Source organism: Medicago sativa, chromosome 5 (assembly GCF_051527215.1).
Source record: "Medicago sativa cultivar Bolivia chromosome 5, Bolivia_mono, whole genome shotgun sequence".
In the NCBI taxonomy this organism is placed as follows: Eukaryota; Viridiplantae; Streptophyta; class Magnoliopsida; order Fabales; family Fabaceae; genus Medicago; species Medicago sativa.
Genome location: NC_140753.1, coordinates 80533390 through 80557264, shown reverse-complemented (window position 1 = coordinate 80557264; position 23875 = coordinate 80533390). Strand labels below are relative to the sequence as shown.

Below are 23875 nucleotides of genomic sequence, written 5' to 3'. Positions count from 1 at the left end.
AAGCTATAATTCACTAAAAAAAGAATTATAATAAAATTTCGATCGTTAAAGTTTGAACAAAACTAAAATCAAATAGTCATATCAATACCCCCGATCTCATCAGGTGGGGATACTTTTAACGGAGACTCTATGGAAAACTATCAACGAACAAGCCAAAAATATGAACAGACCTTCACTTCCAATTTAAGAAATCAAGTGGGATCGCTGGGTTTAACACAACCCAAGCCCCACGCCAAAGAAAAACAGAGGGATATGGAATACACAGGATTAAATACAAAGAATACATTACAAATAAGAGGTGCCACACAGAAAGATGCACAACTCACTCCACCAGAGGCAAATATCGGAACGCCTGAAGACAGAAATAACACATGAATTTGTGGTAGAATTGCAATACTAAAAAGCACTCCAATTATCAGATCCTTTTCTAGGAGTTTGACTTTCTGATGAAGTCCTAAAAGGCCCAGAGCCAAAGGGATCCGAGTCATCAAAAGCAGGAAAACCATGATCAAAATCCGCACTGCTGCGGACAGAATCAAATCGTACTGGTGGTTGTGCTTCCCGAGCAGGTAAAGATACACTATCGTGTGTGCTAAATGAATCAAATCTTGAAAAGTCAAAAGCGTTTTCCAACCAGTCCTTAGGCCTTTGCGGGGAATTGCTTGAGCTGAAAAGTGGGGTGCTTGGAACAGAATCATCAAAACTGAATCCACTGGTCTTCTGGAAGAGATCAGCAGCCTGTGGTGAAGATGTTTTAATGGGGTTGAGGCCCAGGTCTCCAGAACTAAAGAAATAGTTGTCTCCAGCTCCATCAAGCTCTCTCTCCTGTAAAAGTATAAACAAATGTCCAAAAGCAATCAGTAGACTACTAAGAGTATAAAAGAATGACATCTAACCCTTTGATACTAAGGCACAATCATAAAATTTTATAAAAGCTATCAATTTCTAAAAACCAAATAACCATGAATTCATATCAGTCATAAGTATTGTGTAGCTATCAAGATCTCTTGAACCTTGCAAAAGGAGTTGAGACTCGACACAACATCAATCACCTCCTTTGGAGATTAGCTCGTGTTGGGATATCAGCTGTATTTGTGGAATTGAAAAGAAAAGAAAAAAAGAAAGAAAGAAAAAAACTGCACCACTGTCATTTTAGGCATTTTTGGAAAAATATTGTAGACTTGTTCAATCGTCCTCCAACCCGTGAGTCTAATTGAATCTACTCAAGTTTATACAAATGATATTGTACGTGAGTTAATCCAAACTTTGATAACTAGAGTCTTAAACTCATACGAGTGTATGAATCAACTAGATAAGACAACCACGATTCTGACAGTTCTGAATGGTGACCTGTTCCTAGTAAGCATCAGTCCAACATTGTCTTTTTGCCCATAGCTATGGAATACTTTGACTAACTCCTCTACATGTGCCTCATCCCAACCACCTTTTTTTTTTTTTTGGTGTCCGGGGTTCGAACCTCGGACCTTGCATATATTATGCATTGTCCTTACCAACTGAGCTAAGCTCACGGGGACAACCACCTTTTGTTTTACAAACATTATTTAAGAGCCCTTTTTTGGGAAGCCTGTTAAAATTATATGTTTTGTTATCTTATAGTTACTAAGTTTATAAAAAAAATTATATTGTTGTGGGTTTATTTTTAACTAGCTTTTTCTTGACAAAAGTTTATAACAAGCTGATACCTTGGTAATTCTTCAATTTGAGGAGAAAGGTTTTAGAATATCATATTATCACTTTTCTGCTAGGAGTTTTATCATGTTGAGTAATGGTACTAGTTTGGCGACTTTTCCTAGATCACTGGTATAAATAGGTGTTGTGTGCTAGACTATGATCAGGTTAGCGCTTCCAAAATATTAAAATAACATCACTATCAAGTTAGAATCAAGCAGGAGAAATGCAGTAATTAAACCACCATCATTGGTTTTGACAAGTTAGAATACAGCAGGAGAAATTTAAAAAGATGTGCCCTTCAAAAGAAAGGATTTTGCAGAAAAACCACTTTACACGCAAGAGCTTGCATACCTCCTTAGGGATGCTACTGGCATTGAATCCCCAAACTGAATCAATATCATCATTTGTGTCAAAGGTTCCCCAATTAGGTTCGTCAAAAACTCTTTCTTCAGAAAACACAGACTTCTCACCACCATGATCACTGCATATGCAAGATTATAAACCAAACAATTATTTTCCAAGATCACAAAATCTATCTGATACCAAAAAAAAAATAACATGACGCATATATTGGTAACCGTGGACACGGACATGAACCAAAACCAATTTTAAACAAATAAATAACCTTTCCATTCTACAGTTGGGAATAAACTACCTTATCACGCATAACAACAACAACCAAAACTCAATTCTGTATCATGCACATGCTTGCAAAAGTCACATCAATCTAATGCTATTTTCTAATCCATCAAAGAGTTTTTAATGCATACTATAACTAGTTCATAATATACTGTGGCCATTTAAATTTTCTACGTAAGTAAGACCCCTGTATGACATTTAGCATTGAAGTGGCAAGGTGGAATGCAGTCCTCATTGTGTTCTATTTCCTTTTTTGCATATAAACAACTGATTTTCCTTTAATTCTATTTCTTCAGAGGCTTATGCTCTCAAAATCCATGAATGGTATGCTGCATATCCCATTTTCACTATGTTTCCTTTCCTGCCCTCGCAGATGTGGAAATTTCCTTTATTTGAGATTTTATCCGAAAAAGTTACCTTTTTTGTGCACAAGATTGAGTTTAAATGAAACAAATTAAATCAGTAATAAAATCGTACAAAACCTGCATGCGTCCTTTCAAGTTGCAAAAACCACTCAGTGAAAGTGAGAGGGGGTGATTTAGTCAACAAGGAAATAAACAATTAAGTAAAGAGAGAAAGCATGGATGTCTCAAAAACTTCCAACGGGTAAAGCTATGATAAAATAAAATTCTATTAAGTGAAAGGTAGAATGATTGTGTGGAGGATGCTAACATGCTCGCTTCAGCCCAAATATGAGAAGGTTCGCATCCTCATATTTAACCGAGTTTTGACAGATGGGTTTTCTGTCAAGTTGGAAAAATAGGTTTTTTGCCCAAGCAAAAGTGGAGGATAGTAGACTCAATACAAATGTGAGGAAAGGTATGCGCACGCATACATGGGTGCGCTGATGATAGTATTACTGTTCATCTATAAATTATTTGGGAAAAAATGAAGGTCCAAAACTGTTGAAGTGATGACTAAACTGCGATTCTCTATTGATGCACAATATATTACAGATGACAACTATAAATATAAATATATATTTGTGTGTGTGTGTGTGTGTGTGTGTGTGTGTGTGTATAAACTCGGAATAGCCTAAGCTGTTAGCAGGTCTCTAACGCACATGCGCTCTGCGCGCATGTGGAGACAAAAGCCCTTTGAGTTGGAAAACGTACAACACACATGAACACTTTACCGTTAACTATACGATCAGAAAAATGGGGCAGCAAGGATCAAACTCCTATCCTATTGATCAAAATCACAGGGGCTCTAATACAATGTCATGCATAAGTTACCCAAAAAGAATAACTTGCTAGGTGGATGCAAAAGTGTAATACAAATAAGGGTTTTGCTACCCAGTGCCCTCAAGGCAATGATTAAGGAATCTACAAATAGAAATTTTGTCTTGGAAATATAAGATGTTACTTTTGAAAAGTAATGATTACACAACTTTTTCATGAAAACTTGTTTTAGATGCTTAACCATTGCCCTTAGGGCACTGGTTAGCATTCTCCTACAAATAATCACCATTTTATACAATGACAATCACTGTGATCACCACAAACTTGAAAAAGGCACAGAGAATATAGATGATCAGTAAAATCCAAATGAGCAACTTGAGTTACTCATGATTTGAAAAACTAGTGTGCAAATCTTAAAATCCATACCTTTGGGTTTCTTGCGCATCATCTTGATTACGGGGTGAGCTATCTTCACCGGAAGTCTTTCGAATGTCAGAATCAACAAAGTCCCTATGCGGACTTCCGATAGTACTGCTTGCAAATGGACTATTAGGAGCACTTTTCGCAGACCCATCATCACTTTTGTTATAAACAGATCCGTTGCCTACTCCCTGTTCATTTGTAGTCTGAGGTTTTTCTGATTTATCATCACTCTTAGGCGACGCTACAAATTTTGGACTGTCAACATCCAAAGCTTTTGCGTTCACAGCCTTTGGTTGCTTTTGTTTTGGAGGCGCTATGGTGTTTTGCACATCGAGAGTGTATTCTTTGACAAGAGTAAATTCTGCTAGAAGAAAGAAAACAGGGTAGATAACTAAGAAATTATCCATATATTTCCAACATTCTTCAAAAGAGAATGGATAGAGACCAGAAAATGAGGAAATTGCAGTGACCCATAATTTTAATCTCACCAACATCATATAATATCTCTTATAACCTAATTTTGGATTATCATTTTTCCTAAACCATATAACTGTTCAAAATGATCAAACTCTTCCATTAGACAAACAGGTAAGCTTAGAAAATGAATACATAACATAGCACAAAGAAGTATAGTTCAACAGCTGGCGAAGTAGTGTGTAAAAGAAATACAGAACTACAGATGCAAGAGAGGTGCATACGTGGGCAGAGTAAGTGAGAAAAGCTAGGAACTGACCGTATAGATAAGAATAATAATATACCGGCCAGCTTCTTCAGGTTCTACTTATGTAGCACCCAATTGCAATATTCAACTGAGTATACTACTTCATTGTCTCATCCATTAATTATATAGTTACAAATATCATTAACTCTGTGTGTGTGTGTGTGTGATCGGATTTTGACCAGTTTGCTTAGTCTTTTGTTATTATCATTTTCAGCTGATAAAAATGCATGTGTTGTGAGTAGGCATGCCTTGAAATTCAGTTTTGCCTCAATACAGGTAAAAATTGACAAAGCCTTAAATTGTGCATCACATGTACATACGCATTCAATCCTAATAGAGAGGGGTAAATACAGCTAAGAAGAATAGAAATATACCAAGCGAACTAAACAAAAAGACAACAAAAGAAGAAAATAATGCACACTGTAATACTTCATAGACGAAATGCAACAACAAACCGTGCTGCCTGAAACCAAAAATGCAACAACAACAACAACAACCAAGCCTTTTCCCATTAAATGAAGTTGGCTACATGGATCCAATTACGCCATAATGTTCTACCATAAATCATATTTCGATCCAACTCGTTAATCTCTAGATCTTTCTTAATAGTTTCTCTTATAGTTTTTCTATGTTTACTTTTGCCTATAGTGATCTGACTATCCTCCATCTGATCTACTCTCCTTACTACAACATCTACAGGTCTTCTCTCTACATACCCAAACCACCTAAGCCCAGTTTCCACCATCTTTTCTACTATAGGTGCTACGACATCCAATATGAGAGTCATGTATCCACTAATCCCCCAGATAAAATGATAATTAGCCTAGTGTCCATGTCAACGTGGTTTCATAACCTTTCACAAAAAAATCTCAAAATTTATGCCAGATGCCACACAATTTGCATATCATTTTTATTTTATTTTTAGTAATTAATAGAATATCAGATCTAATTATGTTATTTCGGTTACCTTTATCTTCAAGCTTATCCCAATCCTCATCCCAATCAGCAGCTCCTTCTTGGATACCAGGTTGCCAGCCTAAAGGATTAATTTGAGTGAGGCCATATAATACAAGAAAAACATATATATATATATATATATATATATATATATATATATATATATATATATATTGAATGGGGGCAGATGACTCATGAGACTGGTGAGCAGGGTACAACAAAGCAAAGAGAAATGGTATGACACAAACTAAATTAAGCAAAATAAGAGAAGGTGATAACTGAATCAAGAGGCCAACAATGAACCTAGCATGTGAAAAACAATAAAGCAGATCAATTTAGCAAAAATTAAGAATCAATTTGCAGGCAATGAAGAGTTTACTGAGCTTAATTCAAATAAAAGTAAATAAATGCAACAAAAGGATTTTTATTTGGATCAAATATGTAGTTTATTTGTACACGATTCTCAGAAACATCAACCAATTTCAACTTTCATATCTTTTCATACAACCAAATCACTAATACAACATTTGATAACAATTATAGTAGTCCCTATTATGAAGAACCATATATCTAATTTAATGTCAATAGCAACCCATTATCATATTTGTTTTAAATGGATTCTTCAAAAAATAATGATGAGAAAACATTTGTGATAAGCAGCAACAATAGTTATATAAGATTATATAGAGCTTTTCCATACAGAATTGTGCCACAAAGTAGTTCAAAAGTTAAATAAGAAAATCATTAAACAGTATGTGTTAAATGCCATGCCACTTGATCAGGCAACTAATATCAAGTTGTGCTGGCTGAAAAAGTTTTCATGCTGATACAAAACCGGTAGTTCAGCAATTGAAGGGTACTTCCTCAAACTAAATATCAACAACACTAATGCAACAAATATCATATAATAAAATTAGAGACATGAAAAGGCTTGGTAACACTTGAAAGGAATAGTAAATAAAAAATCACTTGAAAGGATATAGTAACAACTATAAATTTGAAATTACCAAAGGGTAGCTCCACTAATGTCGTGGGCTTTGCACGTAATCCATACTTCTTGCACCGTTCATTTAGAGATTTGACCAGTTCATCAAAGTCAGAATTGATGCGATCAGCACGGACCTGAAAATTGTATTTGACTAGATCAGATATGGAAGGAAAAAAACTCATGATGGATGTGCAGAACAGGTCATACTCAAACATACCTGTACAGTGTCATCAGTATTTACATCCTGTTCCAACTTGACAATCCCTTGGTATAATTCAATCTTTTTCTCCTATAAATACAATAAAATAATGTGATATAGTGATGCAAAATGCGGGAAAAAAAAGTGTCAGCATATATTCTATGAATCAAAGAAAAAGCCATATTTTCTTGCACCTGTATGTCACGGAATGTGGCTTCCTCCGTTGTCAACTTGGATGATACATCTCCAACTTGCTTATATTTATCTTCATATTTCTTTGCTAGATTGTCTACCTGAAATTAATATATTGAGCCAATTATAAAAATTAACGTTATAGGTCTGATAAGGATACATGCAATGCTATAGAAAAATACCTCATGTTTATCAGCAGATATCCTTTCCAAGATCTCGTTAAGACGATTGTCGCATCGGCTCTTGTATATAACCTTTTGCAGGCAGAAAACCAGAAATTCGTTTAAAAAAGGAGAAAATAAAAGAAAGGAGTATTAATTAACATGACATTGTTAGACATATGCAGAGCATGAAAGGCAGCTCTAATGTGTTTTTCTCTTCTAGGTATCCACGATTCTATTGTATAAATACACAAAAGAGTACCGCCTGGGTTCACAATAGAACATATCTATTTCGTAGGCATCGCTCTTCTGGGCCAATAGTCCCTAGGTATCTAGAGAAGCAGCCAAAAGCTGAACGAAGGGTATAACGTCTATTAATGGAGAATTGAGCAGAAGACCTTTCCCTGAGCCTATTTTTACTTTCTCCGAATTAATCAATATATAAGAAACAGAAACCTAACAAGCAGATGGGAGTCTACGTATTTGTGTTCATTAGGTCTATAGTAAGGAATGGTTAGTTTGGTCAAAGAATCTATGATATTTACAATAACAATAATAACAGCCTACATATATTTTGCATCCTTAGAGCTTAATAAATCAAATCACATTGTAAAAGTTTTTGCCGAGATCCATTATTTCACGAGTACAATAAATCCCAATGGTAAACAATCTGTCTCCCAAATTACATTTCAATTACTAGCTATATCAGTACATCTATATGGTTCTGGCTTAGCCTGCAAATCAAGATACACTGTACACATAAACAAAACACCGGTTTATCGAGAAAAGAAACTGCCAAAAAGATAAAATAGAGCACAACTTAAACAGGATAGAATTTTAAAAAGGCATAAAGGTATGAAGCAAAGAAAACACTTACAAGTTCTTGCATTTTTGCACGGAAGAATTCTATTTTCTCTCGGGACTCCACTATTTCTTTCTCAAGTTCTTCTACCTGCAGTTAACAAAAGAGTAAAGAGATGAGAATTGCCTTTGATCAAATTGAACCGGATTAGACTGTAATCAAGAATATTTGGCAGTCAGCCAATAGGTAAGCAAACCGTTTAGGAAGCACATGTAAATATGTAAGTTTTACAATCAGATTAAAACAAAATCCAGCAGCTATGTTAGCGGAAAAAGATAAACAAAGAAACATGTCATTCATTGAGGGGGTACTGATATAGCTTGACTGTCCCTGTCCGAAGTCTTTTAAGATTGATCACGGTGATTGTGTCAGCGGGAGGTTCAATCCCCAACAAAGGCCACTTATTCCCTAAAACCTCCTAAGGCACAACATAATGTTGAAAAGAAAAAAATATACAGTAGTTACCTTCTTATCAGCTTCTGTTGCTTCTTGAAACTTCGAGTTAATTGAGTTTTGCTCATCTGAACTCAGTTGATTTATGAGATGCTTCTCCAAGACTGGAATTTTGGATTTCTGCTGCTTGTTTTGAGTTCCTTCATCAGATGGAGGGACAGCAGCCGGCCTTGGTGGCCGACCTGCTGTAGGGTTGAGTTGTCGAGCGCCAGATCCAGTCATCCCTTGATGTTGTTGAACACCTTTCAAAGATAAAAAGAGGAAGAGAAAAGAAATTATAAAACCAAATAGCTTCCATAATACCCCAAAAAAGCATGCTAGTTCTTTGGTACAAACCTGACTGATTTCCCCAAGTTACGGGACTGTGGAGATTGACAGGTTGACCAGTAGTCGTGGGTATATCAGGAAGAATGTTATTTGGAAGTATACTTGGAAGAGCGCGTCCCTCCCTGTGTCGCTCCATTAGGTACAGTGCAATCCAAAACTCTCTGAGAGAGAGCATGCTATCATTATCTTGATCAGATAGGTCCCAGACCTGCTTCAAAACCTCTGGAAAACATAAAACATGGCATGCAAAAAATGATCAGCGAATTAGCTAGACATTGAGAAATTACAGCCAGAACACTAGAGGTAGAAAAACAGAGAATTTGTCTTACTCCTGATCCAAACAAATGGAAAGGAAGTAGAAAATATACCTCTTGGTAATTGCCAACTAAGAAACAAGTTCCTCGCCTGTTCCCCGGTGATTTTCCCATCTCTATCTCTGTCTACTTCCATGAATACTCTTGTATATTTCTGAACATCAGTCTGAGTCATTCTTGGCCATGGAGATTGGTGCTGACCTGACACAGAATCCTGCAATCTAACTGGAAGTCCAGATGAAGTGGGCATATTAGGCGCCTGAACCGAGGCATGCTGGTTCTGATTCACTGCGGGCTGGTTCTGCTGAAGATGTGGACGAACAGAGTGAGTAGCAAGTGAGGTCTGCAAAGAATCAGGGGTGGTGGTCCTAATAGAACTCTGGCTCCCTTCAGATACAGGAACAATGGCAGATGAAAATCCTTGTGGAGAATTGTTTTGGTTAGGCTGAGATGAGGTGGTTGAAAACAAATCCCCTCCGAAAAATGAATCAGAAGCAATTATACCATTGACAGAAGTATCAGATGGCTTACTAGCAGATGAAGTAGGTGTGAGGGGTGCAACAGTTGAAGCAGATGTTGTAATTGCAACGGGACTAGTTCCTCTAACTGGTAGCTGAGAGGACGTTAGTTGTGGTTGTTGCAGAGGTCCTCGAGGCATGTTGCCATACCCAGGGAAGGCAGAGGAAGCTGCAGGGCGAGGTCCAGAAACAGCAGGAAGTCCTTGAGTGGGTAGACTGGCAGACATATTTTGCAGAGGCCTTACTAACGGAGTTGGCTGAGAGTTTTGATTTGGAAGAGGTCCCCTTGGTCCAAGATTTGGTGCAGCGGATGGGGGTGTGACAGTGGCAGCAAAATTGATCTGAGGAGCAGGAATCTTGGATGCAGCTGGACCATACAATGCAGCTTTAACCATTTCAGGAGTGAGTTCGCGCTTGCTCTGTGCGACGGTAACAAGTTTAAGTGCATTGTAGAACTCTGCACGACCTAGGAAACCACTCTGATTTGTGTTTGCAAATTCCCAAATCTGGATTGGATTGGATTGGATTTGCGATTCATTTAGATTGATACATACTATAATAACTAACAACTACCCTATAGTATAGTGTGAATGAATGAATTAGAAGTTATTAAGATTAAAAAGGAAAGAAAGAGGTGAGCTCTGACCTGAGCAAGGACTTTTTTGGGCAAACCGGAGCCTTGGAAGAAAGAGACGGCTTCGACACCGCTGATACGGCCGTCACGATCCAAATCGGCACGACGGAAATAAGCATCGAACAGATCCACATTAGGCGCTGACGACGACGAAGATGATGCCATTGAAGCACAAGTAGAAAGAGATTAGATCAGAACAATTCAGACAGATACCAATTGAATTGGATTGATCGCCAATCAATAATAATCAATCACCATATTTCAAAATTACCACTCCTGTTCTATTTTCCCTTCCTTTTTTCTCTTCAATCAACTCTTCTGTGCGTGTCTCTCACCAATTTCTTTATTTCTTTCTTTTTCATAAATAATAAAAGCTTTGCCATCTATTTTTCTTTTAATTAATCCTCAGATTTTTTTTTTTAAATGAAAAGATCCTTGTTAATTTCATGCATATTCCATGAGGAGATCAAGTGTGTTTAATTTCTATCTCAATTCCATATTTCCTATTGATTTTTAAACTTTTTTTTTTAATTGTGTGTCCATTACTTCAATCGCAGACAAAACTCACACAAAAATTAATAAAAAAATATATAAATAAAAATAAAAAACAGGTGTTATGAGTTTCGACTCAGGTGAGTTGAATTTCCAAACTCGCAATAGGTTAAAAATTAGAGTGAAGAGATGGTGTCTCAACCCAAAATAGTTTCATTTAAAAAAATTTGTGTCTTTTACTAGTATATCATTTGTTTATTCCCTTCTCTTTCTCTATCTGAATCAGATCCAAACAAACTTTGATCCTAAATCGAAATTTCACAATTCCATTTGAATAATGTGAACCAATATGGTTGATTTCAGTATCGCCCTCGTGATCATAGCAATTATGATCTTTGTGATATTATTCCTTTTCGCAATGTTCTATTTTGAATGTCACAAATAAGTACGTAGTTTTTGTGTTTATGTTTGTGAAGAAACGATGAACGTTTTTCATGTTTTTTTTTTTATTTGAAGTGTTTGGTGTTTGTTCAATTTGTTTGCAAGAGCGTTCTCTGGATCTTTTAACAGTAATTCAAGTGTTTTGTGAAACACATGTTGCATATGATTGTGGGTTGAAGAAGATAAAAATGTAAAATGGGTTTATGAAAAACAACAGAATGATAAAAGACACATGCGTTTAAATGAGATTTTTTGATCACAACTATCTACTTTTGATTTAATGGTTGACTAGTGTTTTTCTTATTCTCACATAAGAAAATGTTTTCACTTTGTGTGTGTAAGGGACATATCAAGCGAAAGGGTGCCTTGTAATAGATACGAGAACATTAAATATTAGTAGTTGAATTTTAAAAAAAAAAAAAAAAAGGTTGGATCACTCATTAAGGGTTAAATCCTGCTGCTTTGTTTACGTGGTTCCATCACTCCATCCCCGAAAGATAAAACAAAGCAGCAAGCCAAACATTCAATACTAGATAATCAAGGACCCTAAAACCTCGACATCTACAATAGAAAAATCTCAAGTAATAAATATACCCTTCAGAATTACGCAGAAGATTCACCTTCAAAAAATTCACAATGACTATCGTAAACATCATGTTGAAGCAATCCAACGCACAATCATCGTCTACTCAAACGCAAATCTTCATCACAAACTACACTCGAAACATCAGTACTATTTCCAATCCCAACCATTCTACGGTGAATCACCCTCGGTTTTCAAAATCAAAATTTGAGACAGACCATATTGATTAGCCATATAAGCATATTGTCTAAGTAGTGGGTTACGAATTATATCTTCCCTAATGTTGTCATTACTTATATAGTTTGAAGTGATCAAAATCATGAAGGTAATTAGATGTCATTATTTTGTATAAGATTACCTTTATTATGCCTTGCTTTCGTGCAGTTTTTATGTTGATTTTTTTAAAAAAAAAATTAAGTTGTGTTTTCTTATTTTACAATTATCTTTTTTTGGTGGTGTTCGGGGTTCGAACCCTAAACCTTGCATATATTATGCATCGTCCTTACCAACTGAGTTAAGCTCACAGAGACTTATTTTACAATTATCTAACATAAAACGAGAAGTTTTGATATTAATATTAGATAGATATGTAGAAGTTCCGATTCAAAACTATTAGATAGATATGTAGAAGTTTTTGTTTTACGACTATTAGATTAGATACATTATGTCTATTTTTTTCTTTCGTACCAAACATTTATGTCTACATTATGTTCTTTGACATTAAAGACAATTTCAAGTCCGATAATAAATCAAAAGGCAAGACTGCATAAATACAAGATGAGGAATAAAAATCGGTCGCTAATATGTCTAGCGACAGAACAATGACTGAAAATTCAGTCACTGGAGTAGAAATCGGTCTCTAAATCATTTAGTGACAGAAATAGTGATCAAAACTTCAATCACCAAGGTATAAAATATTAAAAATCGGTCATTTTTTCAGTTGCTACTTATTTAGCCACACTTGAAATGTATTCCTAAATCTGTCTCTGTCTATGTGTAACTAAATTATGAAAAGCGTATTTAGCTAAATGACGAGAAGCATGGTTGACTTTACGCCTAACATGCAAACAATTTAAGTTACGAAAACAAACATTAAAACTAATACAATCTCCAATAATATAACCAATATACGTGGGAGATTGTCAATGCACATTCAACGCCAAAACCACATTAGAAGCATCTAATAATGCTTTAAAATTCATAAAAGACATGTCTTTTGCAAATTCCAAACCTTTTCACATAGCTAAAACTTCTGCAACCTCTGAATTTGATAATAAAAAGACTTGTGAGCAACGGCAACACCTTCATTATCTATCACCACAACATCAATACCCCACTTGCCTCCCTCTATCGGACTTGTTGCATCAACATTAAGTTTATAGAAACTACTAAAAAGAGATGTCCAATGAACATCAAATATTAGCAAGACCTCCACGTACTCGGCGTCTCCAGCAACAAGATAATAACCAAACTAAAACTAAATTAAAATACACATGTGATTTTGCAATCATGTTTGTTTGTAGTTTTTTTAGGTTTGTTCAATGATACCAATCTAGTGAAAATTTGGAACAATCAACTCTTTATAATGTTTCATGTCCTTGTTTTTTTTTTAAAAAAAACCAAGCATGAATGCTCAATGATTTGAAAATATAAATTGATACCCACGGTTGATATCAATTTAGTTGGGACCAAAAATGAAAACAAAAAACATTAAAAGAACATGTTTTTGAAGAAATTTTTTTGACCGACTAAAAATAAAATATGATATATTTATAGAGATTGAAAACTTATTTAGCCCTATAAATTGAATACATAGGCTAATTTTATTGGAGGTTTGAAGAATGTCATTTCAATGTTATAAAACTTATGATTGTTTGGTATCATTCAACATGTCTTATCGTTTTTCATGGACATAATTCATTCAACATCTCCTACATCGATTTGGATAGGACTTGCAAAATAATAAACAGTAGTAATATAAAACTTGAGGCCTGATGTAATTATTGTCTTGAAGTATTTATCAGTCCCATAGCATATAAATGAATACTCCAATCACTTACATTGGATAGGATCCCCTGCCTATTTTATGTTTATATCTTTTTTAATGACAAATGGAGAGGATACTTACTTTCTCTAAGTTGATCTTCAACTCCAAACCAATATCTATGGTCGTTGTTGGAACAAAAGTTGGAACAAAAGTATCGGATTTTATAAGTAGAAAGTAAGCTTAATAATTAAGGGTGGAGAGACTGGTTGAGCATTTATGGTTCACCTTATGGTGACCATAATTCATCCTAAATTTGGACAAAATCAATTTTTTTTTCATATTGTTTGTATGTGCACTGAATTCTTTGGTATAAAGTGAATCCATTGACTGTTGCGGTTTGATAGACACGGTTGAGTTCACACGTTTTGACGGGAAAAATGAATGAATCCGGGAAAGAAAGGTGAAGCAAATGGAAATATTTTAAACATAAGTGTTAGTTAGTTAGTTAAAGAAAAATTGAGTGGGGATGCTCTGTTTTGTAGCTGCAAGCAATCCAAGTCTCTGTCGTAGAAATGACGAGGGACTTGTATTTCAATTTCTATGAAATGAGAGAGAATTCCGAATCCTAAACTTAATAAAATTATTCTACTAGTATTTTATTTAAGGGTAGTGTTAAATTGTGCCCTTAGGGCACATGTTAAGATATCTAAAAAAATAAATATTCTCTTAAACTTTGTGCATTCAATTCATTAAAACATTAAAGATTCAATTTAATGCACGCATTTCCAATACATTATTTCCACATTAGGCTTCTAAACTTGTGCCTTAAGGGCACAAGTTAACATTTCCCTTTATTTAAATAGTGATAAATTATCTATTATGAAGTACTCCCTCCGTCCCGTATTAGATGACCTAGTTGACTCCAACACACATATCAATGCATATGTTTTATTTTTGATATCTTCAATTCTCTACTAAATAAAATTACGAAAATTTAATATTTTAAAAATATTCAGCGAGACGAATCCAACGACATCTTACATGATATTATTTATCTTTGTGAATTAGTAGAAAAATATGGTCAAAGTATGTTAAGTCAATAATGTATATTGTCAACTAGGTCATGTATTAAGGGACGGAGGGAGTATTTGTGAAGTACTACTACTCCGTTTAATATATTTTGATGGTGTACATACATACATGTACTGTAAATTTAATGGACGACAATATTTGTTATGGATCACGACTAAAACGAGTCTTCTTTTTTAAAGTAATAATAATAATAATATTGGTGGTAGTGGTCCCCTCAACCCGTGGTGTGTTGCGTGTTGTGTTGAATAAGATAGAGGCATAGCAATAGAGGTTGCCTTTGCGTTTGATTCAAATTCTAATGTCTGACCTTGACTCATGACTAAACTTAAGTTGACTTTTACCTCTCTGGAGAGAGAGAGAGTGGATGGTATGGTAGGCTTTCCCTCTTAATTTCTCTATGACTGACTTGTTCCATGGCATTATTCCACATGTGACTTTCTTCTATTCATTCAACAAAACAAAACAAATCATTATTTTCTTGCATTTTATTTTGTTTGTTAAAAACTAGTAGTAGTAGTAGTATTACATCGTACACATACATACTAGATCGAGCAAAGAAAGAAAGAATTAGTGGTAGACAGACGAAGAAAGTTAACTTTAATAATTATTGAACAAAACAAACAAACAAACAAAAGCATATTATATTATTATAATAAAAAAAAGCGCGTATGTGTGTGCTCAACAAAAAGAAAAGAAAAAAAATGGTTTGATTCATTGATTGATTGACTAATAGAATAGAATTAGAAACAAACACTCTAAGCCAAGGTAACCTCTTCCTTTCTTCCTTCTTTTTGCATACTCACTCACAGACAGCTTTGATTTCATTTCAATGGGGATTTGCTGGAGTTCGACACCTAACAATCCAATTCCAACTGGAACCGGTAAGTCGTAATAATAATAATTCATTCAACTTCTTCTTTTTCAATTATCACTTAATTTCTGATTCTTTCTAACTAGCATAGCATGTTTGTATGCAGTCACACCTGCAGGGATATCTTCTTATTCCCAAGCGGCCACCAGTGGCAGCTATGGTATTAATAGTAGTACGACCACAACAAGAACTACTTTTAATTCTACTTCTTATGGAAGTGGTAGTGGAAGCAGCGGCAGTAACATGTCATCCTCCATAAACAGAAGCAACTTCTCCTCTGTCTCTGATTATTCAATTGGTGGTCAGATCTTACCTACTTCTAATCTCAGGGTCTTCACTTTTGCTGAATTGAAGACTGCTACCAAGAATTTCAGAATTGATAATCTCCTTGGAGAAGGTGGTTTTGGTAAAGTCTACAAGGGATGGCTTGAATCTCCTTCCAGGAATTCTAGTGGAACCACTGTTGCCGTCAAAAAGTTGAACACTGAAGGCTACCAAGGCCTTGAGGAATGGCAGGTATGTATTTGCTTCATCAGACTTTACTACTTACTTCTCCTAGGTCAACTGGTGGTTAATACTTAATAATATTCACAACTAATGGTTTTTGGTTTTTGGTTTTTGCAGTCAGAAATACATTTTCTAGGACGCCTTTATCATCCTAACCTTGTTAAGCTGTTGGGATACTGTTGTGAGGAAACAGATCTTCTTCTTGTCTATGAATACATGCAGAAGGGCAGTTTGGAGAATCATCTCTTTGGAAGGGGTGCTGCTGTTCAACCACTTCCTTGGGACCTCAGACTTAAGATAGCTATTGGTGCAGCCTGTGGCCTTTCCTTTTTACATACCTCCGATAAAGAAATTATTTACAGAGATTTTAAGGCATCCAATATATTGCTTGATGGGGTCAGTCACTCACTCTTCTATGCCTATTATTCTTCCTGATCCTGATAAGATCCAATTAATTCTTCATGGTTTATTTATTATAACTTTAATTGAATTTTCATGCATGCTCATGCAGTCCTATAATGCAAAGATATCAGATTTTGGACTTGCTAAGCTGGGTCCTTCAGCTAGTCAATCCCATTTGTCAACAACAGTGATGGGAACACCTGGTTATGCAGCTCCTGAATATATGCAAACAGGTATATATGCATGCACTCCCATCTCTTCATTGTTTTTAACTGCAAAATCAAATTCATACAACTCTTTGAAATTGAAATCTATGCACTATTATGCAGGGCATCTATATGTAAAGAGTGACGTCTATGGGTTTGGAGTTGTTTTGGTCGAGATACTCACAGGACTACGAGCAGTTGATCTCAACCGTCCAAGCGGACGTCACATTCTAACAGACTGGATCAAACCAGAATTACAAGATAGAAAAAAATTGAAGAAGGTTATGGATCCACAATTGGGAGATAAGTATCCAATCAAAGCTGCACTTCCTATAGCTAAGCTTGCTACAAGTTGCCTTGCACCTGAGCCCAGGCTGCGTCCATCCATGAAGGATGTTATGGAAAGGTTGCAGGGAATTCAAGCTGCCACTAACAGAACCGTGGAGGTGAGGGGTGCAAATTAATTAATGAATCCTATTTATATGTGAATTAATGGAGAGGCTATTGGCTGTTCGTTTTGTATTTTCCTTGAACTCAAGTAGCTAGCAATGAAATTTGTGCATTTCTGCTGTGGCTTCGATGAGTTCTGGATTTGATATGCATGCCTCTAGTCAGTTGATTGTAATTGTATTGTATCTTGTACTTATAGTTCTATATTAGAGAATCCCAAATTTTCATTTTGGATTTTAAACAAACTGATATAAAGATTGTCAAAAGTAACAAGAATAGGATCTGGTTGGTGTGCTGTCTGATCTTAGTCTGCAGTAGCCAGTAGGTAGTTTTAGATACTCTAGTCTTTACATTCTCCATATATAGTATAAGCAACATTGATAAAAGCATTATACACTATTGATAGCATTTTCACATCCAAGCCTAGAACAGGAGCTTCAACTTCAGCCATTTCAGATGGCTCGAATTAACTTTTTACCTGTCAGGCTAACCAAAGCATCACATTCTTTACTCCAAACTTCAACTATAACATTGAGTAGCTATTGATGAGAAAATAATGAATCTATTTTCTGTTTGATTTCAAGTTATTATATTGTATGAGAATTTATTTAGTCTCATGACAAGCTTGATTTTAGTGAAAATACAAGTGTTTTGTTTCCATCGACAAAATCTTAATAATTATTTCTAAAATTTGTCTTTTTTTGGTTAATATAGTCTAAAATTGCATCTCAATTCTCAACTATGAGTTTCATAAGTACTTTAGAAAGAAAGTGATAAATGTTGAAGATTGAGCCATAAAAGTTGAAATCGCATAGATATCAACGGATAAAATTGTTTAGGCAAATATATATAGGTCATTTGATAGGATGTGTTTGAAAAAAAGGGTCAGGTTAATATGTACTATTTCAATAACACAAGTAACAAAAGGTAAAAATAGGATATTATGTTGGAATAACAAATTTTAAACTTTAAGTAACTTGAATGCATAAAAATATATACAATTCCTATGAATGCATAAAAATATAATATAATACCTATTTACTTTTTAAGAATAGGCTTAATTGCACTTTTTGCCCCCTATCTTTCCAAAACCGGCGGTTACTGCCCCTTAACTAATTTAAATACAAAACTGCCCCCTAAGTTTGGATTCTATGGCAGTTTTGGCCCCCTGGTGCTTTTTTGACTTGGTCAGTGATGACGTGGCACCCAAACCCCTTATGTTTGGTGCCACGTGGATATTATTATTATTTTTTTTTTTTTTAATTCTTGCAGGATATTTGAAATTGGAGAAATTAAAAAAAAATGGAAAAAATTAAAAAAAAAAGGAAAAAGAAAATAGAGGTTGTTCATCCATGGGTTGTGTTTCCTCTAAACACATCAAAAAAGAAATCAACCAAGAAAAAAAACCCTTACATTAACCATGTTGTTTCTCTCACTTCTTCAACCTATGGAGCACTTAAGTTAGACAACAACATCAACAATGACTCGTCCAATTCCATTGTTTCAGAAACAGAGACACAAACAGAGTCAAAAACAGAACCCAAATCAAACCCATCACCACCCCACAAAGACCCAGATCAATTCCATTATAGTCCCAAGGGAATTTTGAAATCTGCCACAAATTCTTCTCCTAAGAATTTGAATGGGTCTCCATTTTCTGCAAGAAGAAAGAGTTTTGGGAGTGAGAGTGTGACAAAGATCTGCATACCACCACGTAGACGGAGGACCAGATGAAGGGTAGACTCCTTCTGGATGTTGTAGTCAGCAAGGGTCCGTCCTTGAGCTGCTTTCCGGCGAAGATCAACCTCTGCTGGTCCGGAGGAATACCTTCCTTGTCCTGGATCTTGGCTTTCACGTTGTCAATGGTGTCGGAGCTTTCGACCTCGAGGGTGATGGTCTTGCCGGTGAGGGTCTTAACGAAGATCTGCATGCCTCCACGAAGACGGAGGACAAGGTGAAGGGTGCTTTCCTTCTGGATGTTGTAGTCAGCTAGGGTTCGGCCATCCTCGAGCTGCTTTCCGGCAAAGATGAGACGTTGCTGGTCCGGAGGAATTCCTTCCTTGTCCTGTAAAATCATACATCATAACATGAATTAGATTGATACATCAAAACTTGAATCAGAATCTAATTCAACAGATCGGTACAAATAAATCAGAATCTATCACCAGAAATTGAATTGAATCATATATTACAAATAAAAACCAACGTTTTGAGTATGGATCTGATGAATTTTGCGATGGACATGTTGATTAAAGGCAAAAGTTTTTGAGATAAAAACCAACCCTTTGTGAAGACCCTATTTTCTTTTTCCTTTTTTTTTTAATTTCTTCCATTTTTTTTAATTTCTTCCACTTTAAAAATGCTTGCAAAAATTAAAAAATAATAATAATAATAATATCCACGTGGCACCAAACATAAGGGGTTTGGGTGCCACGTCATCACTGACCAAGTCAAAAAAGCACCAGGGGGCCAAAACTGCCATAGAATCCAAACTTAGGGGGCTGTTTTGTATTTAAATTAGTTAAGGGGCAGTAACCGCCGATTTTGAAAAAATAGGGGGCAAAAAGTGCAAATAAGCCTTAAGAATATATACAATTCCTTCCCTCAAAAAAAAAAAAAGGAATATATACAATTCCTATTTATAGCACCAACTCAAATCGGTCCACATCTCTCATGTTTTTCACAATATAAAATAATATTGTTATGAGAAATGTTAACGAATGCTACGGTGACATTCTTTAAGTACTATAAGTGGCAAGATTTTATGAAAATTTATGTATATATTATATTGAAAATTAGAATCTTTAATAAAAATATTTAAAGAGTACCCGTGACACTCGTTAACAAGAATCTATTATTGTTACCAAAGTGGTTAAGATGTTAAAAGCATTCAATAATGTCTCAATAGGATAGACCTAAACTACTTACGAGGACAATGCTTACTTTGCTTTGATTTTTTTTGGATATATCATATTTTGTATTATGCTATTCTGGGTCTTAACATAGTGTGGATGCATATATTTTGGATTGTGCTACAAATTTTTAATGGTTAATTAAGTTTTTGGTCCATATAAATATCTGCAGTTTTGTTTTTAGTCCCTATAAAAACAAATCACATTTTTTAGTCCCTACAAAATTTTTCGTTAGTGTTTTTAGTCCATGTTAAATTAAAATTTGTTTAATTATGCTTAAAATTTTAAATTTGTAATGATTTTTTACATATTTGTTTAAAACATTATAAAACGTTCCGTCGCAGTAAGTTAGCTCAAAATTTTATTTTTAGGTCCAAATTTTCGTTAGTTTTATCTTGAATTTTTGGTGTTTAAAAAAATTATATTTAATTCATTACATGTTAAAAAATTCTAATTTTTTATAAAAGAGATTATTATAATGTTCTTAACATGTTTGTTAAAAATCATTTAAAAATATAAAAGTTTAAGTATAATTAAACAAATTTTAATTTAACAGGGACCAACACATATTTTTAGTCATTGTAAAATTAAAATTTGCTTAATTGTGCTTAAACTTTTAAATTTTTAACATATTTTTTACATACTTATGTAAAACATTATACGAAGTTCCTTCACCAAAAAGTAACTCAAAATTTCATTATTAGGTCCAAATTTTAATTAATATAATCTTGAAAATTTGGCTTTTAAAAAAATTCATATTTAATTCATTATATGTTAAAAGATTAAAAGATTTTATAAAAGAGTGTCTTACGATGTTATGAACATGTCTGTAAAAAATCTTTTCAAAATTTAGAAGTTTAAGCATAATTAAACAAATTTTAATAACAACAGGGACTAAAAACACTAACGGCGGAAAATTTTGTAGGGACTGAAAATATGATTTTTATGGGGACTAAAAACAAAACTGCAGATATTTATACGAACCAAAAACTTAATTAACCCAATTTTTAATATGCAATTTATGTTATTCTTCCTCTACTCTCGTACTATTTAAGCTATGAGAAAAAAGTGATGAAAAAACACCCAATTTCGGTTTTATCCTTTTGTACTAAAAGTCTAAAATGACTCATTAAATTAATCGTACTAATTGTCTTCATTAAGATAAGATGACTTTTGAAGTCCACAAGAGGTTCGTGAATTGTCTCTCGATCGGTGGAAATTGGATGTGGAGTTAGTACCCCATTGGAAAGTGCAGAAAAGCTTCTCTATTATGGAGATATGAAAAATATAGGAACTTTTTGTACCGTTTGTTTGGGTATTCCGCACTATACCCGCATGATTGAACCACATTTGTTTCACCAACCTGAATTATTTAAAACGAAATAAAGAGCGAAGACAGTTTAGTCCTCATAAAAATATTTTATGGGTCATGTTAACTTGTGTCCTTAGGGCACATGTTAAGCAACCTAAATAGAGCAATTTTGCATTGGAAAACACAATATAACAACTTTTAAGAAGTTAAATGCACGTCTTTTGATATGTGTATTTCTATAATGAGTATCTTAACATGTGTCTTGAGAGCACAAGTTAACATTAGCCATATTTTATTGATTCTCTTATAAAATTAAGGCAAGACAATTTAGTCCCTTAATCAGTTTTTATCATTGAAATTTTTTTGTCAATTAAGTTCCAATTTTTTTTAAGGGAATAAATTAATCTCTCATTTAAAAAAAGCATAATAAAATAAAAAATTTAACGTTTTCACAATTAGAGAATGAATAGTCGTGTTTGACGTAGAAATGTAATGAATTAAATACTTTTTGCTACACGATAGGAAAATGAATGGTAATGTTTAACACATTCTTCTGTTTCTATTTTCTGCATCTCATTGCATGCTTTCGTTTTCTTCGGCACCTTTTCGTTTTTGACAAGTGTCCACAACTGTTTATGTTTTGTTTTTAATTATTTGCAGTGGCGAGCCAATTTAAAATGCATCAACAACGGGAAGAAGATTGATACGATGCATGATGACGATATCAGGCCTATCATGGCTGCACGGTGGTGGCATGACAGACTGAGTGCCATCGGTCTTTCTTGGCTTTAGGATACCAGCTACAACCAGATTGACCACGACCTGATTTCTGCATTTGTGGAGAGGTAGCATGAGGAGACTTCAAGCTTCCATCTTTCGTTTGGGGAGATGACAGTGACACTTGATGATGTGCAAGTTTGCTGCATCTCCCTATTGATGACATGCTTTTGTCCCACGAGAGTATTTCAAGGGACGATGCGGTGGAGATGATGATTCGGTATTTGGGGTCTTCTCCAGGAGATGCTCTTGACGAGGTGAATGAGACAAGAGGTGCACATGCACAGTTTAGCTACTTGAGGATGATTTTTAAGGAGCGTCTTTTGCTACAGTTTGAGTTAGATAATGAAGGTGGTATGGAGGAGGAGGTGCAGAAGTTGCGGGACCAGGCTCTTTGCATATATTTGATGTACTTGTTGGGGATCACACTCTTCACTGACAAGAGCGCCACCTATGTGGATGTTGTCTACCTGAGGTACTTTAGAGACCTGGAGGTTGTTGCTAGTTTTTCATGGTGAGCTGCGGCACTATGTCACTTGTATAGTGAGTTTAACCATGCTGCCCATTGGAGCTGCAGTCAACTATCAAGATACTTGACTTTGTTGCAGGTATAAATAAATATTTATGCTCGTTTTTTCATATGTAAGTGTTGATTGTTTGTATATTTATATGTGGTTGTCTTTGTTGCAGGCTTGGGTGTATCAGCCTTCAGGGGTATAAGCAGCAAGGATGCGTGGGGTGGATATCGCGATGATATGCATCCATGCGCCATGCTTTTTGCACCACGGGTGGGTTTGTCTACACCAGACTCATATAGAGGCCATGTGGATTGTAACACCCTCCTTTTTATTTAATTATTTTAATTAGTTTTAAAATATATTTATATATTTATATGATGTATATGAGGGATATATGATTTGTTGAGATTAGATGTCTTTTTATAATTTAGTTAATATATTTTGTTGAGTGGTATTTTGTTATGTTATATGTTGGTATTTACTAGCATAATATATTTGTTAATTGTTATAGATATATATTTGTTATTTGGTGTATTATTATATATTTAGTAGAGAAATATTATTTATTAGAATATGAGGATTATTAGTGTGAGTGGATTTGGGGGTTAGAATAGAAAGAAGAGTAAGTTGTTGAGCTTAAACAGATTTGGGAAGAATATTTTAGTATTATAAATAGAGAAGCTTAAGTTAGAAAGAGTTTACCCTAAAACCGCTTTTTTGGAAAAGAGGAGAACAAGAAAGAAGAGAAGAGAAAAGTCAAGAGAAGAGGAGAATACCTTAGGAAAGAAGAACGATGCTGCTGATTCAGGAATTAATCTAAGGTGAGGGTGAGACTATCTTGCATTAATATTAAGTTGTTAAATCATTAGATTGCATCTAACAAGTTGGGGAAAGTTTGTGAGAATTTGAGAATTAGGGTTTTGAGAGAGATTTGATGATTAGATGATGAAAACTTGTTGAATTGATGTAGAAATTATATAAAGTCCTTAGATAACCCATATGATGATTATTGGATGTAGTTTTGAGGTTAGAACCATGGAATTGGATGAGATGTTGGTGAGTTT

At 34.8% G+C, this 23875-nt stretch overlaps 2 protein-coding genes and 1 pseudogene across 3 annotated transcripts; 1 reads left to right on the top strand and 2 right to left on the bottom strand.

Moving 5' to 3' along the window:
• Positions 1–9: 9 nt before the first annotated feature.
• Positions 10–10627, bottom strand: LOC146925592 (uncharacterized). 2 transcript variants are annotated; one of them, XM_085710471.1, is made up of 13 exons: positions 10274–10627; positions 9164–10133; positions 8805–9017; positions 8481–8710; positions 8031–8105; positions 7175–7246; positions 6995–7093; positions 6819–6890; positions 6621–6735; positions 5624–5692; positions 3939–4299; positions 2044–2173; positions 10–825 (listed from the first exon to the last, which is right to left on the bottom strand). In XM_085710471.1, the coding sequence occupies exons 1-13, from the start codon at positions 10424–10426 to the stop codon at positions 397–399; spliced, it is 2988 nt and encodes a 995-aa protein (XP_085566597.1). In that variant the 5' UTR covers positions 10427–10627; the 3' UTR covers positions 10–396. The 2 variants fall into 2 exon arrangements, with proteins under 2 accessions (XP_085566597.1, XP_085566598.1); XM_085710472.1 differs by having other exon boundaries at positions 3939–4296.
• Positions 10628–15569: 4942 nt separating this feature from the next.
• LOC146925591 (putative serine/threonine-protein kinase PIX13) lies at positions 15570–17537 on the top strand. The gene is made up of 5 exons (XM_085710469.1): positions 15570–15737; positions 15834–16243; positions 16352–16630; positions 16746–16869; positions 16966–17537. The coding sequence occupies exons 1-5, from the start codon at positions 15686–15688 to the stop codon at positions 17304–17306; spliced, it is 1206 nt and encodes a 401-aa protein (XP_085566595.1). The 5' UTR covers positions 15570–15685; the 3' UTR covers positions 17307–17537.
• A 1144-nt stretch (positions 17538–18681) lies between these two features.
• LOC146925590 (polyubiquitin 11-like) lies at positions 18682–19384 on the bottom strand (annotated as a pseudogene).
• Positions 19385–23875: the final 4491 nt, after the last annotated feature.

Coding starts and splice junctions, on each gene's coding strand:
- LOC146925591 (XM_085710469.1), top strand. CDS start 15,686: ATGGGGATTTGCTGGAGTTCGACACCTAACAATCCAATTCCAACTGGA. Junction 16,631..16,745: donor CCAATATATTGCTTGATGGG/GTCAGTCACTCA, acceptor ATGCTCATGCAG/TCCTATAATGCAAAGATATC. Junction 16,870..16,965: donor TCCTGAATATATGCAAACAG/GTATATATGCAT, acceptor ACTATTATGCAG/GGCATCTATATGTAAAGAGT.
- LOC146925592 (XM_085710471.1), bottom strand. CDS start 10,426: ATGGCATCATCTTCGTCGTCGTCAGCGCCTAATGTGGATCTGTTCGAT. Junction 2,174..3,938: donor GATGCGCAAGAAACCCAAAG/GTATGGATTTTA, acceptor TTGCATATGCAG/TGATCATGGTGGTGAGAAGT. Junction 826..2,043: donor CCAGTAGCATCCCTAAGGAG/GTATGCAAGCTC, acceptor ATACTTTTACAG/GAGAGAGAGCTTGATGGAGC.